The sequence below is a fragment of the Falco peregrinus genome, chromosome 6 (genome assembly GCF_023634155.1).
Source record: "Falco peregrinus isolate bFalPer1 chromosome 6, bFalPer1.pri, whole genome shotgun sequence".
Lineage (NCBI taxonomy): Eukaryota > Metazoa > Chordata > Aves > Falconiformes > Falconidae > Falco > Falco peregrinus.
The window spans coordinates 32832414-32852435 of NC_073726.1; the positions used below are offsets into that span (position 1 = coordinate 32832414).

General features: G+C 36.7%; 1 protein-coding gene across 7 annotated transcripts in view; it reads right to left on the bottom strand.

Moving 5' to 3' along the window:
- Positions 1–20022, bottom strand: part of NAV3 (neuron navigator 3) — a 414628-nt gene that overhangs the window by 23532 nt on the left and 371074 nt on the right. For all 7 annotated transcript variants that reach the window (XM_055807946.1, XM_055807944.1, XM_055807943.1 and 4 more), the window contains 6 exons: positions 16821–16844; positions 14450–14527; positions 5945–6028; positions 4206–4317; positions 2811–2932; positions 860–1032 (listed from right to left, as the gene is read on the bottom strand). In XM_055807946.1, the coding sequence (XP_055663921.1) occupies positions 860–1032; positions 2811–2932; positions 4206–4317; positions 5945–6028; positions 14450–14527; positions 16821–16844 (593 nt within the window). The remainder of the gene's footprint in view (positions 1–859; positions 1033–2810; positions 2933–4205; positions 4318–5944; positions 6029–14449; positions 14528–16820; positions 16845–20022) is intronic.

Below are 20022 nucleotides of genomic sequence, written 5' to 3' on the forward strand. Positions count from 1 at the left end.
GAGATCAGAATTTCCCAGGTGCTTTAAGGAAGAGTACTTGTGACCTGATTATTCTCAATTAGGACAAGGAAAGGAGGGCTGGCATCAGTAGTACATATTTGTTGGCTCAAAGAGGATGATTTCCCCAAACTTTCCCCAAACTGGAAAAAGCTATGAGTTTAGCAGAATGAAAAAAAAAAAAAAAAAAAAAAAAGGTACAAAAATATGAATGGGAGCTGGGAAGTCTGTGAGAAAAATACACTAAACATCAAAAAAATAATGAAGAATTGGGACAGCTTTTGACTGATCACTTGTTATCAGTCCTGAAACCTTAAGGATGGTGATCTGAATAAAAAGTGAAAGTAAAAATCCTGCAAAATAGTCCAAGCTGATAAAAGAAGAGAAATACTGTAAAAATTATATCAATTAGTAGCTACATAATAGATAAAGTAATAATACAAGGGATGAATATCTTGTAAAAATTCATAGCTACCTGGAAAATAAAATTACATTTTCAGTATGTCATGAAGAAAGGAAAAGTATAGTATTTGGCCTTCACTAAGTGGATATGATAAAGCTGTTAATGATGCAGGGGGAGCTCAACATAAGTTTTTGAACATGCATTTGGAAAGAGGTTTGTACTGCTAGATGATTTTGGGTAAAGGCTGTGAAAGGAGGAATGAACTAAGAAAAAGCTGCTGGAAAAGCAGTGTGCAAACAGAGTGAAGCTCACGAGAAATCTGGCAAATGGATGGAGCATGAGATTAAAAGATCACAGCTGTTGGCAGTGGTTTCTGAACTGCAAATGGCCACATTTGAGGAAGACTCTTTCACAGTCCATCCCATTTGGGAAGAAATGTTTGCCAAGAGAGAGACTTACGCAGACGCTGACTGTGATGGTTTCATGGATGTTGCCCCACATTCTCCTGAGCTGTGGGGCAATTTAGGTGATGAAGGAAGAGAGGAGTCTGTCAGCTCTTCTATGTCTGAATGTGAGGAAGGAGGCTTGGTGGACTTCTTCTTTCCAAAGGCCTGTTTGAAAGAGCTTCTTAGCTGGAAAACAAACATAGAGCAACATTATTTTCCTCATCACGGCAATTTGTGTGCAGCTCATGTTTCGAAGAGTTAGTTTGCAGATGCCATCCTAGCCACTGCCTGAGGTCAGTATACAGAAGCAAGGTATTAACATATGCAACACAGTATCTCTAAAAACATGATACAGTGCTTTGTTTTGACTTTATTAATCCAGCGCAACGCAAACATAATGCTATGGAAAAAGTGCAGGATCGAGTGGTACAGCTATGGGAGAGGGGGTGCTCATTTAAAACCATTAAGCCCCAGAGGAATCCCATTCCCATGGCATTCCCTTCAAGGGCTGGCTTTAAATAACCACTTTGCATCTATGTACAGGCAGAACCTGCTGTTACTACATGCTGAAATCAAATGACAAGTCCAATTTATTGGGTTTGCCAATTTACTTTCCCTGGTAAAAATTTGAATGGCCAAACTATGTAAATGCTATGGTTTGGATCACAAGCGAGAGGACTGAAGCTGGGTCATGAGGCTTGCTTTGTTGTACTGCTGAGAAGAATGTTAGCTGAAAGGTATACTGTTTGCTGCAGTTTCCTTTAGAGCAGTAAGATCTCTGAAAGTACAAGCATTGCCTTTTCCCTCTAGAAGCTCTTACCCAGTATTGAAAAGGGACAGAATAGCCAAAGAGCCATTTATTTCAGGAGCCAAGATGACAACAATTTTGTCTGCAGTGAATTTTAACTAGCCCATTTATTGATACCTTTGTCTAATTACAGAAGTTGTTCATCTTAGAAAAATGTTGTGGGTTTTTGGTTTTATTTTCAGAAAGTTATTCTGATTAAAATTGTATAGAACTCAATGGCAAACTTGTTCCTCTATAAAAAATGAGGTATTCAAACATTATTTTCATGATATAATTGGAGAGCGGGGAGTGTGACCACGGATCAGAGAAACATTATTTAAGTTCTTTCCAGCTCATGATATCTAAAAAGAAAGAAATGGATTTTGGCTACACTCCCCCTTTCTGTAGTCTAAACTTTGAGATTAAAATGAATAGAGACAAACTGAGAAGACATACAGGATAATCTGTTTTTAGAAGGTATAAAAGCCTACTGCCAAAATAAATAGCAATCATGCCACGATAGGGTTCTTTATAGATGCATGCCAAATTTTCCATGGTTTATATTCACCTCACTTCCTCTAGAGTTCACCTTGCAGAAACATGAAAGAGTGTGGAATTACAAATCAAGGGAATGAAGGCTGATCAGTATTTTAAAACAAATGTTTATGCAGGTAATATTTTTAAAACAACAAAAACATATTTTCTGATTATTTACTGAAAGTATTTGATTAAACCCTTTAGGACTATGTGGTATTTGTGTGTTCCAGCTGAGAAGCATCTTAATTTCTTTAAATACTCTACTACTTTTACATGAGAGTTCTTAACAGTTTTGAAGTCCCTTCATAGCTGGGTAACATATCTGAGTCAAGCCTTTGAATCAAACTATGACTGAAGAAAAATCAAACAGGTTTTTAATGTGGCCCAGAGATAGTTTTGGTCACAACAGCTATTGTATTATTTTTTTTTTTTTAATTATCTTGGCTTATACAAATAATTCCCCACTGATATTCAACAATTCTTAGTTTGCTGGTAGTGTCACAGTATTGATACATGAGAATTGCTTCATATCCATCTGGCCCCACAAGAATATTGTAGATTAAATGGACAGTTGTGCTACTCAGGCACTAGGAAATTACTTAATAGCTAAAAATTAGGTTTAAACCTGCTGAGTACTTACCCAGTTTTTCTTTTTCTTTTTCTTGGAATCAGCGTCATTACCACTGCCAATGCTTGAATGGCTTGTAGCACTGTTGATGCTGGAAACACTTTCTGAAGAATGTTGCCGCCTTATACGTAAATCTAAAGAAAAGAAATTACCATGAAATCCATCTGTCTCTGTTTAAATATAATAATCATTCTTGTATTTATGTGGCATCTTCCTCCTCAAAGGGAGCCTAAATGAACATAAATGGCACTGATGTTTGCAGTGGCTTGGACTCAAGCTATTGCAGTCTTTGAGAAACCACATGGGGGTCAGTGGGGATACAATTAGGCCAACAGTTAGGAGCTTCTCCAAACCAGGGTCTTTTGGGCATGAAGGCAATGACCCTGCACAGCAATCTGTGCGGTTTCTGTTACAGGTGGATTGATTACTTGACTTGTTACTATCACATATATCACAGTTATTTTTGTCAGTATAGGCGCTACTTGACTTGTAGCAGGCCTAATCAGTGTGCAGATGCTAACTTCTAATATACCATGATGGAAGTAAGCAGGCAGGAGTTCATTAAAAATGAATGAAATGAAATAACAAAGTGGAAAATGTTAGAAATGGTTGGTGAAGCTTCTGAGTTTCAATTTCTTAAAAGTGTCTGATAATTATATCTTAATCACTGGAAAATATTCTTGCAGACCATACCTACTAATAACAAGGGAAATTACCTTTTAGATTATTTTTTACTTCCTAGAAATTAGTTTTGCTATACTCAAGTCATGCAATGAAATGATGTTAAAGAAAACATCTAAATAACATCTGAAAAACTGAATGCTGCCATTATTTTTTTTCTTCAATTAATTCCTTTGCTGTTGCTTATCAACAGGCACTTTTGAAGTATGTATTTATCATGTGATATCTGCCTAACTGCAATGACAAATTAATTCAGAATCTGGAATTTAAAATGCTTGTTTTCGGCACTGATTTAGCACCTTGTGAAAGAGCTGTTGTCAGTCCATCTCTTAACAATGAATACACCAACTTTCAGAGCAACAACTTACACTGGTTTTCCAAGATATAACCATGTTTCACCATTAGACTTCGCTAGCTTCTTGGGTGTACTTCAATACATAACTGCAGTGACAGGGTTAACTCTCGGCACCCAGCAATCAATTCCTAGCCACCCAGTTCTAAGAAGAAAAGGCTCCAGGAACTCTGGCAAACAGGAAGCTCATGCAATGTTTCCAGCTCTGGAAATACCACAAGTATGCCTATCATGCATTGCAGAATGTGCTTGACCTTGTAAGTTCCCAAAATAACAGAAAAATAGTGACTTAGCTTTTCCGCTCCCTGCCCCACCCCCCTTCCCCCCCCCCCGGGAGAAACTCTGCATTTATGTTAATAGTGACAAAACCATACCTTTGTGGGTATGATCGGGACCATTCAAGGCTCCTTGAATAGCAGCTTGTGCAGCAGAATTCTGGGCTTTCAGCATTTCAATTGTTTCCCTTAGCTCTATAAGCTCAGATTCCTGTGGGAAGAGCAAAAGGAGCTCAAAGTATATGGCACAAGAACAATGTTTGCCTAAGCCTAAGCTAAAAAAAAAAAAGACAAGATAAAAGTGGTCAAACCAAAGTTCATGGGACTGCTTAACATAAGGGCAACAACTAAGTAGAAGACACATTTTCTCTGCAAAGTTATTAAACTCAGCTAATGTATTCTTTTGCATTTAATCTATTTAATATGATCATGCTATTTTTAAGGAGAATTAAATATACTTAATAAAGACTAATCTTAAAAGGGTCTAAATTGAATATTCATTATGAAGTTAAGAGAATCACAACAATTTTATTGCAAAAGACAATAAAACCACTTGAATTACATCCTTTCGTATGTAAGGCTACTGTTTAATGGATGAATCTCAACAAGAATTTGCATATTTTTCAAAAGATTTAACTTTCTAAATAATAATTCAATTAAAAAACCACCCTGTTTAATTGCAACTATCCTGCAAGTTGAAGTAAAATTAATCCACTTGAGTGCAGGAAGTTCTGTATTAGAATGCACAGCCAACTCTAATTAAAAAGTAGCTTTTATTACTGCTGCATTAAACCTGCTCTTCCAGCCTGTATTTATATAATGAGGATTAAAGGACTTTAACCTCAACAACAGAGAAAAGAAGGAAAAGAATATGTGCCAGATCTTTTGGGAAAGAAGCTTGGAGATGATCTGTTTAGATGTCACTGCTTAACCTCTTCCAGAAAGAAAACTTCCTGAGGGAAATTATATTGTAAAATAGTAAAAAGTTTTGATTTTAAGAAAAATCCATTGTGTTTTTTTGCTTAAGGTGAAAAAAAGCAAGCAATACAAATATTTTCTATCCAGTTCACAATGAGTCTCACTGCATTTAATCTGTTGGTGCTCAACCAGACTGTGAAATGTTATTTTTATAGACAGCTACACTAACTGCAGCGGTGACTAACAGCTCTCTGTTCCACAGTATCTTTCACAGTTTGGCTCAAAGAGGCCTTTCCACTTTACAGGAAACTGTTCAAAACGAATATGGGCAGAAAGCTGCAGAAGTTCAATCCTGAAGGTGCTAAGCAGTCTCTTAATCCTGAGCTTCGTACAAAGGCTCACATTAAATTTACTACCTATCAGGTTTAGATTTTTTTCCCCAATAGTCAAACCAGCACAGTGAAAATCAAAACTGTTTACTCATGATTAGGATACCTAACCTGCATTAACTCTCTGAACGGAGTAATTTTTCTCTGCTTAAAGTTCTTCCCTTCGCCTAATTCTATTATTCTGACACTGTGGCAGACTGGAATGAAGCACTCCAGCAGGTTATGATCAGTCTTTGTTACAGGATCTTTCAGTATGGATTAAACCTAGAGTCACATATGTTTTAATTAAAATCTGGAAATGAAAGATTTTATCTACAAACTGTTCAATGATATTGTCTGCATAAACCTGATGCTGCACAGTTTAATTCTCCTGGAGCTTTATGAAGATTTGATCACAACGGCCATTAAAGAAAGATCTGTCTGTCTTATTGTTACAGCTGTCCCTGTTCCCTTTCAGTGTTTTTTAAACAAAACTCTAATATAATCTGCTGACTGTTTTCTACATTAAAGCATCTGCATTGGTAAATGTACCTTTTGTTCAGCTGTCATTGTTAGACTTTGCAATCGGCCGGTCATATTTCCCAAGCTTTTTTCGAAAGCTGCTACTAGATGAGCCTGTGAAAGAAACAGAACACAACACTCGTCATGACAATGGGAGAATTTTCCCAGATCTATTTTGTTTTTTAAAATATTTTTTCCCTTCCATGTTCATCTTCTCCAGCTCTTTTCTAGTAGTTTTAAACTCAGACTGAGCTAACTTGGATAACTGAAGCAGCCAAGTGAGCCCAGTGTTCCTCTGGCTTCTTTAGCCCCCTAAGAGATTAGCTCAGGTATCTCTGCCTGGAAATGAATTATGGATTTAATGCCCTGCTTTTGGTTTACTGATATATTGGCCAACAGAAATCTGCTCCCAAATGGAACTCCAGGAACAATTATTTTCAATCACTGAACAGGATTCAAGTACTTTATCTTAAAAGGTAAGTTTTAACCTCACAAATAAAATACTTCAGAGGAATCCTGAGACTCAAATAAAAAACATCACAGTTTTATAAAAGGTCATTACTTAGTCTATTCATCTTGTATTGATTATATATGTATATGTTGTGTGTATAAAAGTAATAAAAATATATAAAGTATAAATATAGTATGTATACAGGTGTGCAAACATATATAAAAGATAATCTTGAAAACTTGAAGTCTTACTTCTGAAAAGGAAAAACAATAAAGTTGAAACTGATTAAAAGATCATAAAAATTAAAGCTTCATTTTATTTTCTAACAACATTCACCCTATACACCACGCAAGCAACATTTATTCAAACAATGCATCAACTCTTCATTGGTTTTAACTGACACGGAGCTTTGTAGGCAAAGAAGGGTGAGGAGCATAAAGAAAACAAGCTAAGCCAGTTTGCACAACGAAGGGAAAGTAAGAATTTATTTTTTATGAAATTTCATAAAATTATATCCACTCCTCTCACACCACCAAACAGTAAAAGCAGAAGGAAATATTTATTTTCTCTTTACCATCTCAAAAGTGGTAATAGGCAAAGCTTTCAAACACAGGCACTACAACACACTTGGAAATATATCTCACAAACAACATAAAAATATGCACAAATGGATTAACTGAGCTTCCTCACCAAGAAAATTTATTTTTTATTGTAGCAGTACAGGCACACTAAATGCCTGGCAAATTTTCCAGTTACAGATTTGCATGCTTGTACAAGCATAAGTGAAATTGTTGAAATGTATGTTGTTGTACTGAATCTGAGGTATAATCAGAAAAAGACATAGTCCAAAAAGGATTCTGCTATGCACTTTAGGAGAAGGAAAAGAGCTTCTTGCCACCTTGCTATGTATACTATTTCTCAAACATAAAAAAGGTTATCACATATATATAATAGTGGCCCACTTCTGTGTCTCCACTTCAGAGCTGTTACACTGTTGAGCAGCTTTTGTGTTTTCTAAACCATTTTAGATTGCTATAAACGTTTCATTATCTTGTAAACTCCTTATTTTTTACTTATTAAACTTACTACAGGTTTACTCCTTATAGATTATATTATTAGTAAATAATTTATTTAATTACTTATGGGTATAGTGGTCAATATGCCTGCTTTCTGCATCTACAGGGATATCTTAGGGATAATTCTTTTGGTAAAAGAACGTACGCCAGGGAGTAACTTTTGATAAACATGAGACTAGACACATAAGCAATTTCTTAAGGATTAATTAGTAATTGTGGATATCCCTATTTTAACATTTTTAACTTAGGCTATATTCTTGAAGTTACAATTTTAAATAAAGTGTACCTGGAATATGTGTCAAATGCACCTTTGAAACGTGTTCATTGATGTGAAATTATTCTAGCTTGTTCAGAAAATACAGCCTTTGGTTGTTGTCACTACTCTAGTCCTCTGAGAAGACAAATGTAACTAGCTTTAAACTCCCTTTTACACTCTGATAATTAGGTACATATTAATAATTTCCAGACTAATTTATAGCATTTTAATTCCAAAGATGATGACCACTGACCCAGAACACAATCAGAGACAAAGTAGATGCACTACCACAGAATTATAGCCAAATATCTCCTCATTACAAGTGTTTAACAGGAAACTAATGGAGCTCGCTGTTCCCTGCCTCATAAAAAATTCTATGGCTTGGCTGATGGCCCGTGGTTCTGCTTTACCATGAGAATAACAATGGGGCCTGAGGGCTTGAAAAGAGGAATAATTTGCTTAATTATGCATTGCTTTTGTCCGTTTCTCACAATTAGACTGTGATAACCACAGTTATTTTGTACCTAACTATGCATATTTGTGCAAAGTTATTTTCCTGTTCCATAGCTACAACTTCAGCTTATATTGTACATGAATAAACCACGAGGAACTTACAGGAAAAATTAAGAAGTAAAAAAGCATCATTAAAAATGTCATGAAAGGTCACTAAAACCATTAAGCTAATGTCTGATAGTCTGTAGAGAAAGAGCCATGTCACAACTATGGATTCTTACTAAAATTTGGCCTGTGATAGAGTTCATTACCTTCTTGGAGTAGCACACTAAATTTTTTCCATTATAGATGTAATTGGATCAAAATGATGGAACCTTCCTAACTCATTTGAGGTGAAGACTATCAGGTCTTCATTTGCTAATAATAAAGAAATATAATTCAAAGGCCCATCAACTGAAAACTATTAAAGAAAACTCCTTCAATCACATAGTTCATTACTTTAAATGTTTATTACAACAGAATACTCTTCTATTAAATAGAAAGTATCAATTTAACATTCAGAGTAATAAACTGTGCTGTGGTGACTTTCCCCATGGTAGCAAATGTTTATTCAGCAGTCTAGGGAACTCCTACTTGTTGAAATCTTATGCAGATTTGTCCCAAAAGAAATACTATGTAATGAAATAAGAAGTTAGCTTGAAAAAAGCTAGATTACCAGTATATTTATATGTGTCTGTAAGTATGCATAAAACTTATGTACATATATCTTCCCATTTAAGATGCATTTAAATAGTGAAATGCAAAATAATTCAGAAAAGAAAAACCATTGAAACAAATAGAAAGAAGTTACTGGGACTTTAATAATGTGCATTAGAAATTATAAATTCTAATTGGAAACTTCTTTTACACTTATAAATTTGGCAATTGGTTTTGATTGGATCAGTAATCCTCAGTTTCTGAGGGTTATTTACTTTATCCAAAAGGATCCATTCTTTGATTGTCATAAAAATATTTAGGAATAGAATTTTTTATAAAGTTACAGCTAATTCCTCACACCTCGGAAATCTCTGCATTAGATTCAGTAGCTTCATTCATGGCATACATCATTTGTATACTATAACAAATAGCCTGAATACTGCATGTGCTTTAGATAGCACTTATTCTAAAGTAAAATTATATCTTCACAACTGAATGCAGCATTTGTACTTGGACTTAGACATACTGAAATTAGAGTTAAGTAACTGGGCATTACCAGAAGTATGCCTACACCAAAATATATCGATCCTTAACATGATATACACATTAGATACACAGATAATGTACAGCTCTTACTCTGTAGATCCATCAGATGCGGATTAATTTTGACTTCTATTAACATGTGAAATTCCCATTGGAAATAGTCAGAGATATATGCTCAGGGAATGATTTCAGTGCTAAAATGACGGATGTGATTTTAAACATTTCCTTCTTAGTAAATGATCCCAGCCAGAAAAACCCCAAATACATCAGCTCTTAGGTTTACATCCCATCCTGAACATGACACTGGCATATTCAAAGACTGTCTGCCGACACACTTTGAGATTTTACCTGTGGCGTTCAGGTTTATAAAACAAAGGTAAATAAATAAATTTCCTCCCACCTGACACGGCTGAATGAAAGGAGGTGTGAGAGGCCAGAAGGGATCGGGCTGACTGCAAGAAGCAACTGTACATCTGTTGACCTTTTCTGTTCGCCGCCTGCTATTATCTTGTTTGGCTGTAGGATAGTGGTTCAGAGCTGGCCAAACAAGAGCATTAGCCAGCGAACCCCCTCTGCTTTCTACTGGCATCCTGGGTCTACTACAGTTTGCAAGCATGCACCCTTCAGCTTTATACAGTACAAAGCACTGATCAAAGTCCCTCTGAACAGGCTGGGTTCAGGCTGCTCGCTGGAATTTGAGCCCTTGTCAGTCACATAGGAAGTCTTCTGGTTGGACACTTTCTGCACCGAAAACAGGCCCTTTCTTAATTAGTGTTGAGATTTGCCCTTCAGCAACATCAGAATAGGCACCAGGGAAAAGCTAGAATCTCAGGAAAAAAACTGTAAATTAAGCATCCAAACAACAGCTGGGCCCTGCTTGAATTTAATCATATGCAAGCAAAACACTTAGGGGTTAATCAAATGAAATAAACTGGTGAAATCAACCATAGTTCTTGAATCCAGCCAACAAAACCTGAATAATAAATGAAACCAAATAAGAAAAGTCTTCACGGAGGTTTTCAAAATGCCTAGGAAAATGATACAAATTCCAGCTGACAGATTTTGATATAAAATAATATATCAAGCAAAGGCTTGATGAAACAGTTCAAATTTCAGCCTGAAAGTCTTTTAATGACACCTGTTCTACTGTCACCATCAGTCTTTTGTGGTGAAGCCAAGAAAGGCATGAATAGGGTTGAAATGAGATTAATAAGATGCTCTTTTTTTCACTCACGTACAATACTTTTGCTCGGTTCTACAAAGGGAAATGGTAACAAAAAATTCAAGCCCAAGATGAACGGTGAGGGAACAAGGTTTCTGGCTACTAATAGTTTCCTTCTCCACACCTCAGTGAGGAAAAAAGCGCTGTCTATTTTGAGACACTGAAAGTATGGAAATTTGGAGGAGCTTAGGACTATGGCTTAGATGAATGCTTTTATAGTAAAGGAATCAGAAAGGATGGAGTAACTTTCTGGTCAGCAAAGGCACTGCAGAAGATACTCTGTTCACACAGTTCTCTGCCTGCCAGAGGTGGATGTATCTACAGATAAGACAGGCAGTGATCAAAACTCTTTCTGCATTAGACTTACTGTTTGTTCAGGTTTTAGCCTACTGGCATGTAAACGTGACTCAAAACGAGGGTCACAGTAGTATTATCCATTTAGAGAGTAAAACATTATTTTGATTTCTTCCCTGAGGACAAATTCCAGTTTCTGTGATTAGGACTATTTCTCCTTTAAATGTCAAGGGCTGGTGAAGCATGTCTCTTAGGTTAGGAGATATATGATAAATGAATACATGCAAATAAATCATTGCTAAGATAGTACAGGTTCATGAAAATTAGCCCACCTGGGTTTTTCATAAATTTTTCCAATTAAATCAAGAATTTGTTAGTTACTCTCATAATTTTCATGAGAAGTATATAATCCCTAGCATTTAAATATCAATTCTGTATTTAGACTAAATTTCAGAGATCATATCACAATTAAAAGGCTGTATATACACTCTGGTTTTGAGCTGGATTCCATCCCTAGGTGTTCCTAGAATTTATTTACATAAAGCGCTCAAGGGACTGACAGAATTAGTACATCTTTAAGCACCCCGTTTTGATCCTTTGGACTTATGTGGAAGAGGTTTTTTAATACTTCACATCTTCTGTACCAGAAATAGCAGAGAATGATCTCACAACCAGGTTTATTGTGAAAAACTTTTCAATTTTTGTATTTGTCAAGTACGTATCTCATGACAGTATCCCAAAAATATTTATTTATCTGGTAATATCTACTTTTCTTTTAAGATTGTATTCATTGTGAAGATGTCTAAATCCCTTCTTTATGCCTGGAGAATTTGAAGCCTCTAAGTTTCATTCTCCTGACAAGTTTAATTTTGAGGGAATTTCCACATGCTGGGGATTTGGAAAAAGGAAAGGTTTCTCTGGTACCATTTAAACATCCCATGTGCTAAAAGGATCAGCTTTAGGGTTGTTTCTAGGTTTAAAGAGTGTCTCCATGGAGATGGATTAGAAGGTGAGTGACGCAGTCAAAAGAACATAATTAAATTAACCTTTATACAACATGCAGCATGCATACATGCATATACGTATATGCATACAAGCACATACAGGTTTACAAATGTGGTACTTCTGGATAGGCAAAACCAGATGCACACATACACATTTTTTAACTGTCCTTTTGAAAACTGTTACCAATTGGATCAGTAGAAAAGCTACAGGCATTCTTACTAGGTGTTCAGAATTCCAGAGGTAGCACATGGGACCACAACCCCAACCAATACAATGTGAGTTATACAGATTAAATCAAATTTATTTCTCACCCATGCAGCAGATTGAGTGAAAACCAAGACAATATGTAACTATCCATTTTTAACTTAACTCAGTTTCCTTGAAATATGGACCAAATCTAATTGTGACTTGGAGCTGACTTTGAAAATTTGCCTAGAATAGGTAATGTTAGTAGAAACCAGTCTGTATGGTTTTACTCCACACAAAGGAATACTGGCCAGAGACATAGCCAATGATTTCTGAATACCACTGGGGAGAGACTGGACATAATTTGCTCAAACAAACCAAACAACGGCCTCTCTGCCTGAGCTGCAGAGCAGAATGCCCTGCCACCCTCACTCTGTTGCACATGTTGTATGGTAGACCACAGCATTGCCGGGGTGACTGGAAAAGGATGGAGACTAGACAGAGTCATCTTTCAACTCTACTGTTCAACACATCAACAAGAAGGAATATGATGGTGTTTCCTGGTCAGAGCTAGCCGAAGGAAAGAAGGGCAAACTGCTTTTCTGCCTGCAGAATAAAGTGAGGAACAGTGCCAAGAGCCCGAGTTACCACCATCAGAGTCAATTCCACACCAGCTTTAGAACAGACACTGAACACAGACAAAAAATTTAGTCTTACTGATGTGGTACCCCTGCTCAGAATCACCAAATGGATTGGGTTATGAGGGACCTTTAAAGATCACCTAGTCCAAGCCTCCTGGCTGCAGGCAGGGACATCTTTCACTAGACCAGGGGCTTGCAGGAATCAAGATGACTCCTCTGGATAACACCAGTTGCTGCTGTGTGGCATTAACAAGGCACTCAGAGTGGATGTGGGGATGTCTGTGATTGTGCACAAGCCCAGCCACAGCCCACCTCCCTGTGCTCCGCACAGCAAGGCAGAGCTGCTGCAGCCCCGTGCTCTTGGTGGAAAGTGCCCTGTGAAAAACAACAGACTTGTCAGTAAACATGACTACCCAAGGCATGCTGGCTTAGCTCTTCTGACCTCTTGGTGTTGGTTTCAGTTTGTTGCTTTAATGATGGGTGAGTGAAGAACTGCCCAACCTGGCAAAGATGAAGATCAGTATCTAAAATACATGAGTGAAGGAACCCCATACCCAGGATAAGCATGCTGGCTATAAATTCCCAAATGAATAAGTCAACCCAGAATCTAGCTTTTCAGCTTACAAACATGCAGGACTCCAATATTGCCTGTTTCACCAGCTAAGAACAAAGAACAAACTGGCAAACCCTACCACTACAGAGGCACTAATACCTACAGGTGTTCTGCAGCCACCTGAACAGAGCAGAAAGTGCTAAGGTAGCTCTTTGACATTTCGACATGTGGCAGTCCTAAGAGACTATGCAGCTTTCACACTAGAGATTATTTTCTCACAACATGAAAATAGTACTACTATACCGACTGAAATGATTTATTGAAAATTATGGCAGTATTTATAGATCGAAACACTCATTACATCTACTTTACAAAGAAAGGCACTATGTTGGTTGCCAAAGACATCAGGAAACTGCTTTATTGAAATGCAAAATGATGCTCTCTTGTAACTGCATCTCAACTTTCCTTGGGAATGGTAACTGTAGTTATATCCTGCATTGATTTAAAAATCACTATAAAACAGATTGTTTGGTAACTATCCGGTAACTTCATCTGAAACCATAGTAACCAGACAGGACTGTAGCTCACATTCCCTATCTGGCATTATTTTCTGATAACATGTTCAATAGCTCATGTTACCAGTATGTGACAATCGGAAGGAACACCAGGGAGCTCTCTGTGAAATAGCTGTTTCCACTAGTTATATATCAGCAGTTACTGTAGTGTATGAATTCTATAAACAATCATATACTGTGCTTCCTTCCACATCTATCTGCATTTTGTAGAATTTATCTTTTCAAAATGAAACTATAATGAATTCTATCAGAATATGTAATTTACATCCTTTCTTTTATTGTGTCTCCTTACTTTTGGCTTTTTTTTTTTTTTTTTTAAATTAATTCTTAGTCAAAAGTGAAACTGAACTGGGTAGGACTGTTGTCACATCCAAAGTGTGGAAACTCTTTTCCATTTCCACTGTGTCTGATTACAAGATTTCTTTTGCTTGAAGCTGAGGTAATATAGATATTTAATGAAATAAATTATTTGAAAAACACCAAAATAAATAAATAGTAAAAGTCTCCCTGAACATGTGCAGAGTAAGAGCTATTAGCCAATCTGATAATGTATTCTTTGATACAAGAAAAGCAAAAATACTTACATTTGCTGAAAGTTGAGATGTAAGGGTAGCAACTTTCTCTTGTGATGCAACCAGTTCTCTCCGTAGTTTCTGAATTTGCTAGGAAAAAAAAAAAAAAAAGACTGCTGTCAGTATTTCAGCAATTTCCTTTTGTTGTGAGTTTTTTGGTTTGTTTTCTTAAGAGATTGCTAATAGTTTTACGATGTCTTAGTTTCACATTTTGATCTCAGAACTATTCAGAAATACAGATTATTAAAGCTGGCACTTAGGGCTGCTCCAACTGTTTTGTTTGCACTTAACCATCATATGAGCTAGGATCCTCGCTAAGGGAGCACATATGGGCAATGCTTAATTACCTCATATGTACAATCCTCTGTTTGCACATGTAAGTGTCATGTTTTTTTACCAAATCCCAAAAGTTCCAAACATATCCTTAGTGCAGTCAAGGGTAGGAGCCCTGGATGAGCCCTGAGATTATGAAACATGAATGAATTTGGGTGAGGTTCACAGTGTCTGACTGTAGACATGATACAACTGACATATGTTAAGTACCTACATTAAACTCTGATAAAGTGTCAAAAAGTGCTCCCCCACTGCCTGGCATGGAGAAGGTTTTGATGACTACCTCAGACACAGATTTTTCCTTTATGGATGTCTAAATTAGATGAGGTACAGTAATTTATTTTTTTTCTCTAACACAATACTTCCTACAGTCCCTGTGATTCAAACATGCAGCCTCTTTAAAACTTACATACTATTAAAAAACTCGCTTGCCAACTTAAAAAAATAAAGGTAGCTTTAAATGAGCTTGTTGACATGAAAATAAACTTAAATGTATCCTTTAATGAAAAACAGGGTCCTTAAAAAAAACCCACATTACTGCTAGGATAGATAACTAGCATGAAGCTTGCGCATCATTTTAAGCTCATTTAATGCTATTTGAGATCTTACAGGGACTCCAGGCACCGCAACAAACTTAAACACAGCATAGAGTTTCACTTTGAAACCTCTTTCATATTCACGCATAAAAGAAATTATTCCAGATGAGGGAAGTAAAATGTCTAAAACTAGCCTAGGAAAGGAAGCACGTAACATTCACTAGTAAAGGCTATGGCAGTACTTTAATTTTATGACTCCCATAAAAACCAACAGGGAATACTGCACAAGCTTTAACAATGAACAAGTGCTTGTACATCTACGATACAAAAATAGCTAGGTCATTTACACTAGCTCAGAGCAAAGGAGACCGATTATTGAGCTGTTCTCCATCCCGGACTGCCATTTTTCTTTTCCCAAGTTTTCTCTTTGGTTTTAAGTAGCAACTATTTGACCTTCCTGCTTAAGCTATGCTTTCATCATATTCCTGCAACTATACAAAGTTATTTTTCATGAACTGCTATTCAACACCTCCTGCAAGAGCAGCACAAAGGAGACCTAGATACTGAGAAAACATCATGTAGAAATACACAGGAAAGAAATGTTGTTTCACCTCAATGAAATGAGGAATTGTCATTTACACTACTGAGCTGTGGCATGCTTTTTAACTCTTGCTTTAACCTTCAGAGAAAGGAGCTTAGAAAATTCAGGTAGAAATTATACTGAAATATCCTATGGCAAGTAAGAATATGCTTATTTGTTCAGCTTCCTCAAAACATATTTTAATTGACTTTTTTCTGATTAGAGTAGCAAAAAATAGGAGCAGCATAAATGCAGGAGTTGGAAGGCACGTAGCTCTGTGAAGTGGAAGTGCACCCATTGGTGCTGCATTGTATTCCTGCTACTCCTTGGTGCCCTTTTAATACAACCAGGGCTTCATTTTGAGAAAGGCTGTAATTGTATCCAGCTGCTGACCCAGGCTTGTCACCCATTCTTATACACTGTGAAGAGAAAGAAGCTGTTTTCCACGTCAGATTTGATTTATATCTGAAATCAATCTGCATTGCTCTGAAATCCATCAAAGTGGTCAGTTTCAGAAATTTAATATAATGCAAAATGTAAGGCAGAGAAGTTCAAAGCGAGCATTTGAAGGTTTTTTCTCCTCAAAAGGCAGCACATTACCTTGAATTGCACAGTCCCTTAGATCCAGTACAGAGCGGTATTAAATCTGAAATCAGACGTACCTCAACTCCACTCAGAAACCCGATTCTAATCAATTCTTTTCACCTTTTCAGAACATCAGCCAGAAGGAATTCTTCAGCACAATGCTAAGAACACACCTTCTAGTGCACTAGAAGCTGCATCAGCTTTTTGCCAATACTTCTTAAAAAATTGTGCAAAGACACAGGGTGTTATGTTCCCCAGCGACTCAGTAGTTTAGCCATAGCATTTAAATAATAAACTTCAAAATAATATAATGCAATACATAAATATAAAAATGAAGAAAAGTTCTTACCTCTGAATGTGCCTTTTCTTCTGCCTGAAAGAAAACAAAGAAGAAATGGCTTAGAAGCAGTGTGTAACGTAATTGCGGTAATAGAAAATAAAAGCCAGCTACACTGAAGTGAAATGAATAGCTTCACGGATCCATTACATTTAAGGAAGGTATGCAGTAAAAACAATAAATGGAATTCTTTTCAACTTACTTGGCAAGCTGAAACCCCAAAGAGTTTGCCAGCATACTGACAACATGAAACAGTGGATAAAGGGAGAACAGGCACAGAACTGCAGAAACCGCAGCTACATTTCTAAGATACAAAGAAAATTTGCTATGCTGTCACTGCATGGACCTCACTGTTACCAGCAAACTTTTACACCATAATGGTTATTATGGCTCCTGGAAATATATTTGTTTTACGATATACCAAGCAATATTCCTAATAGACTAATCCCTATTAAGAAAAGTTGACAGCATACCCGTAAAACATATGTGGGAGGAAGGTGAGGAGAGAGGGCTACAGGCACTTTAAAGTAATTTCTTCTGTGCTAAGTACTGACCAAAATATTAAGGGCTCTGAAGGCATGTTAAAGTTTCAGCTTAAATTTGCTAATAATATTTAAAAATTTTAGATGTTTTCCATGTTTTTATGTATTATGTCACATAATGATGCTATTTACACAGCAGTCTTCAAAAAGCCAAGAAACTAAATCATTGCAAGGCAAACCTTTAACAGTCACTATATTTGTAAGCATGTGAATAGTCTAATTTAGGAGCAATTTCATGGATAGAGAAATCTTGCTTCAGTGGGATCCAAACAGAAAGGAATGGTGTGCCATAAGAGAGGAACCCTTCCATAACATAAAATCAATTGATGTACTGGAAATCAATCCACCCCATGATCTCAGGTGGCCCAAGCTCAGAGAAGCAGTCTCAAGTTGGATGGAAGAGAAATAAGCAGTAAATGGACAATGTGGGTGGAAGAATCAGCTATAAAAAACACTAGAAAGGCTAAGAAAACCTAACGTAACAGTTCCTCGGAAGAATCCCTGACATCAGGTGGTATCTGTGTTATTGCAAAGTAATATAGCTGCTTTTTTAAGCCTGTATTAGGCACAAATTCTGTGCTGTTAGAATTTTAATAATTTATTATAGAAATATTTTCTTTACCTGGTGTAGGGGGAGAAGACTTTTCGAGATTGCTCTTTCCATACATACTTATCTGTTAACAGTCTCTGAAAAGACTGGAATGCTACGGTGTTTCCCTGTGCAACACTTAGAACTGCTCTTGGCTGAAACTACTGTAATACCTAATACATCACTACATGGGAATCATTTAATATAACAATTGTTTTATTTGCCAGCACTGATGTGACACACATACTGATACTAACTTTCTGATCTATGTTCACTAAAAGGGTATCTGCCTACAGGAAAAAATGAAATTCTGTTCTCATTGTTACCTCAAACGGGTAGTGCCTGAAAAGTCACGAAGGGATCAAGAAAGACTATGCCCCCTTATGAATTCTACTGTGCCAAGAAAAGCAAAAAACCCTAAAAATTTAGGGTTGGTGAACTTTTCTTGAAATTACCATGTGAGGATGGGTCTTCATCCTTAGCTGACTGGCCCCTGCTGATGAAGGCAGTGCTACCTGTTGTTACACATGTTACAAGGGAGCGTTGCCTTTCTCCCAGGGTTCAGAGAGGTGGCTCCAACAAGTCAGCTTTTGTGGACAGTGGCAGAAGTAAATGAAAGAACAGGCCTCCAGGTATACTATCAACTTAAAAAATAAAATCTGACAAGCAAAATACATCTGAGCAGTTTTTACTGAAGAGTTTACACTGACACCATTGTAACCTGCCACTCAGCCATTGGTTCAAAAGGCTCTAAAAGAAAATACTTCTTTTTCTCCCTCTACTTCCCCATCATATCCATGCATCCCATCCTCATAAGGATTATTTTTTTCTTTTTTTGAAGACTTAAAATATTAACATGCAAATGACATGTCCTTACACATCTCCTTTGAGCTTGGCTTAGCATAGTTAATGAAGTGTAGGGATTCTAAGTGTAGCTAATGCTGAAAGTCAGCGCAAGAAATATAGCAATTAACTAAGCATGTGCACATTGCAGTGTCTCACCTACTGAGCAGGAGGAGATTAAAATTAGAGACAACCTATCATAATTTACACTATCACACATCTTTTTCAACTTCTCAGAGAGCTGGATATATTCACAGCCAAAACTGATTCAGTGTTTCAAGCCTGAAGTCTGCTAAGTCTGTTTACATGGCATACTTTTCTGTGAAACCAAATGGTTGTCTCTGCACATGCTTATCTCTACAAGCTAGACTGTCAGTCCATTCAAGTAAGTAAAACCCAAACGCAAATCAAGAAGAAAGGCAATACATACAGAAAAGACTAGTGAATGTGGAACTTCTGTCTCCTTGGACTTATTCATGGAAATGGCAGCAAAACATGAAATGTCTCTTCTGAATCTCATATTCTAATTCTCAAAGAAACAATCTTCAGAGAATAACCTGAAGATTTTCAGCTATCCTTTGGTATTAATACATAAAGATCTTGATCTTTATTTAGCACTTTGAATCCCTCAGTGATTAGGCTGCAGAAAACCACTATAACCAAGGCTTAAGGCAATGCTTGAGAAAACGGATAAATATATTTGATTGAGATATTTATGGAAAGGCAGCTGATTTAGAATTCCTTCTTAGTAATTTTGGCCTGCTTAAATAAGGTAAAAAAGCTCCTGTTAAGTGACTTACATGTGCCATAACCCTGTGAAATTATCACTTTCTGGAGGAAATGGGGCACTGCACAGTACCACTGAACAATGAAACATTCTCTGCTTTCAGCTTATGTGATACTGATTGCCACCTTTTCATGTTTCTATACTCCAATTGTGCATCATCTTCTGATTAATTGCTGAAAAGTTTAAACTTTTTTCTACAGAATGAGAGGGATCAAGTAAAAGAAATTCTGACATAAAATCATTCCTAAAGATCAGTCCTAGTAATTTTGTCATACTAATTCCTTTCTTGCTCTTTACAGATTTTTCTGTAACTTCCATTATCTTATCTACATGATCCATAACCTAAGGAGCTAGGCTTAGCTGCAACATGAATTCAGAGTCAGACATTTCAGAAGATATTCCACTTACAGTATAAACTTTACAGGTAAACAGTTTAAAGTTTGTTTTGCAGGA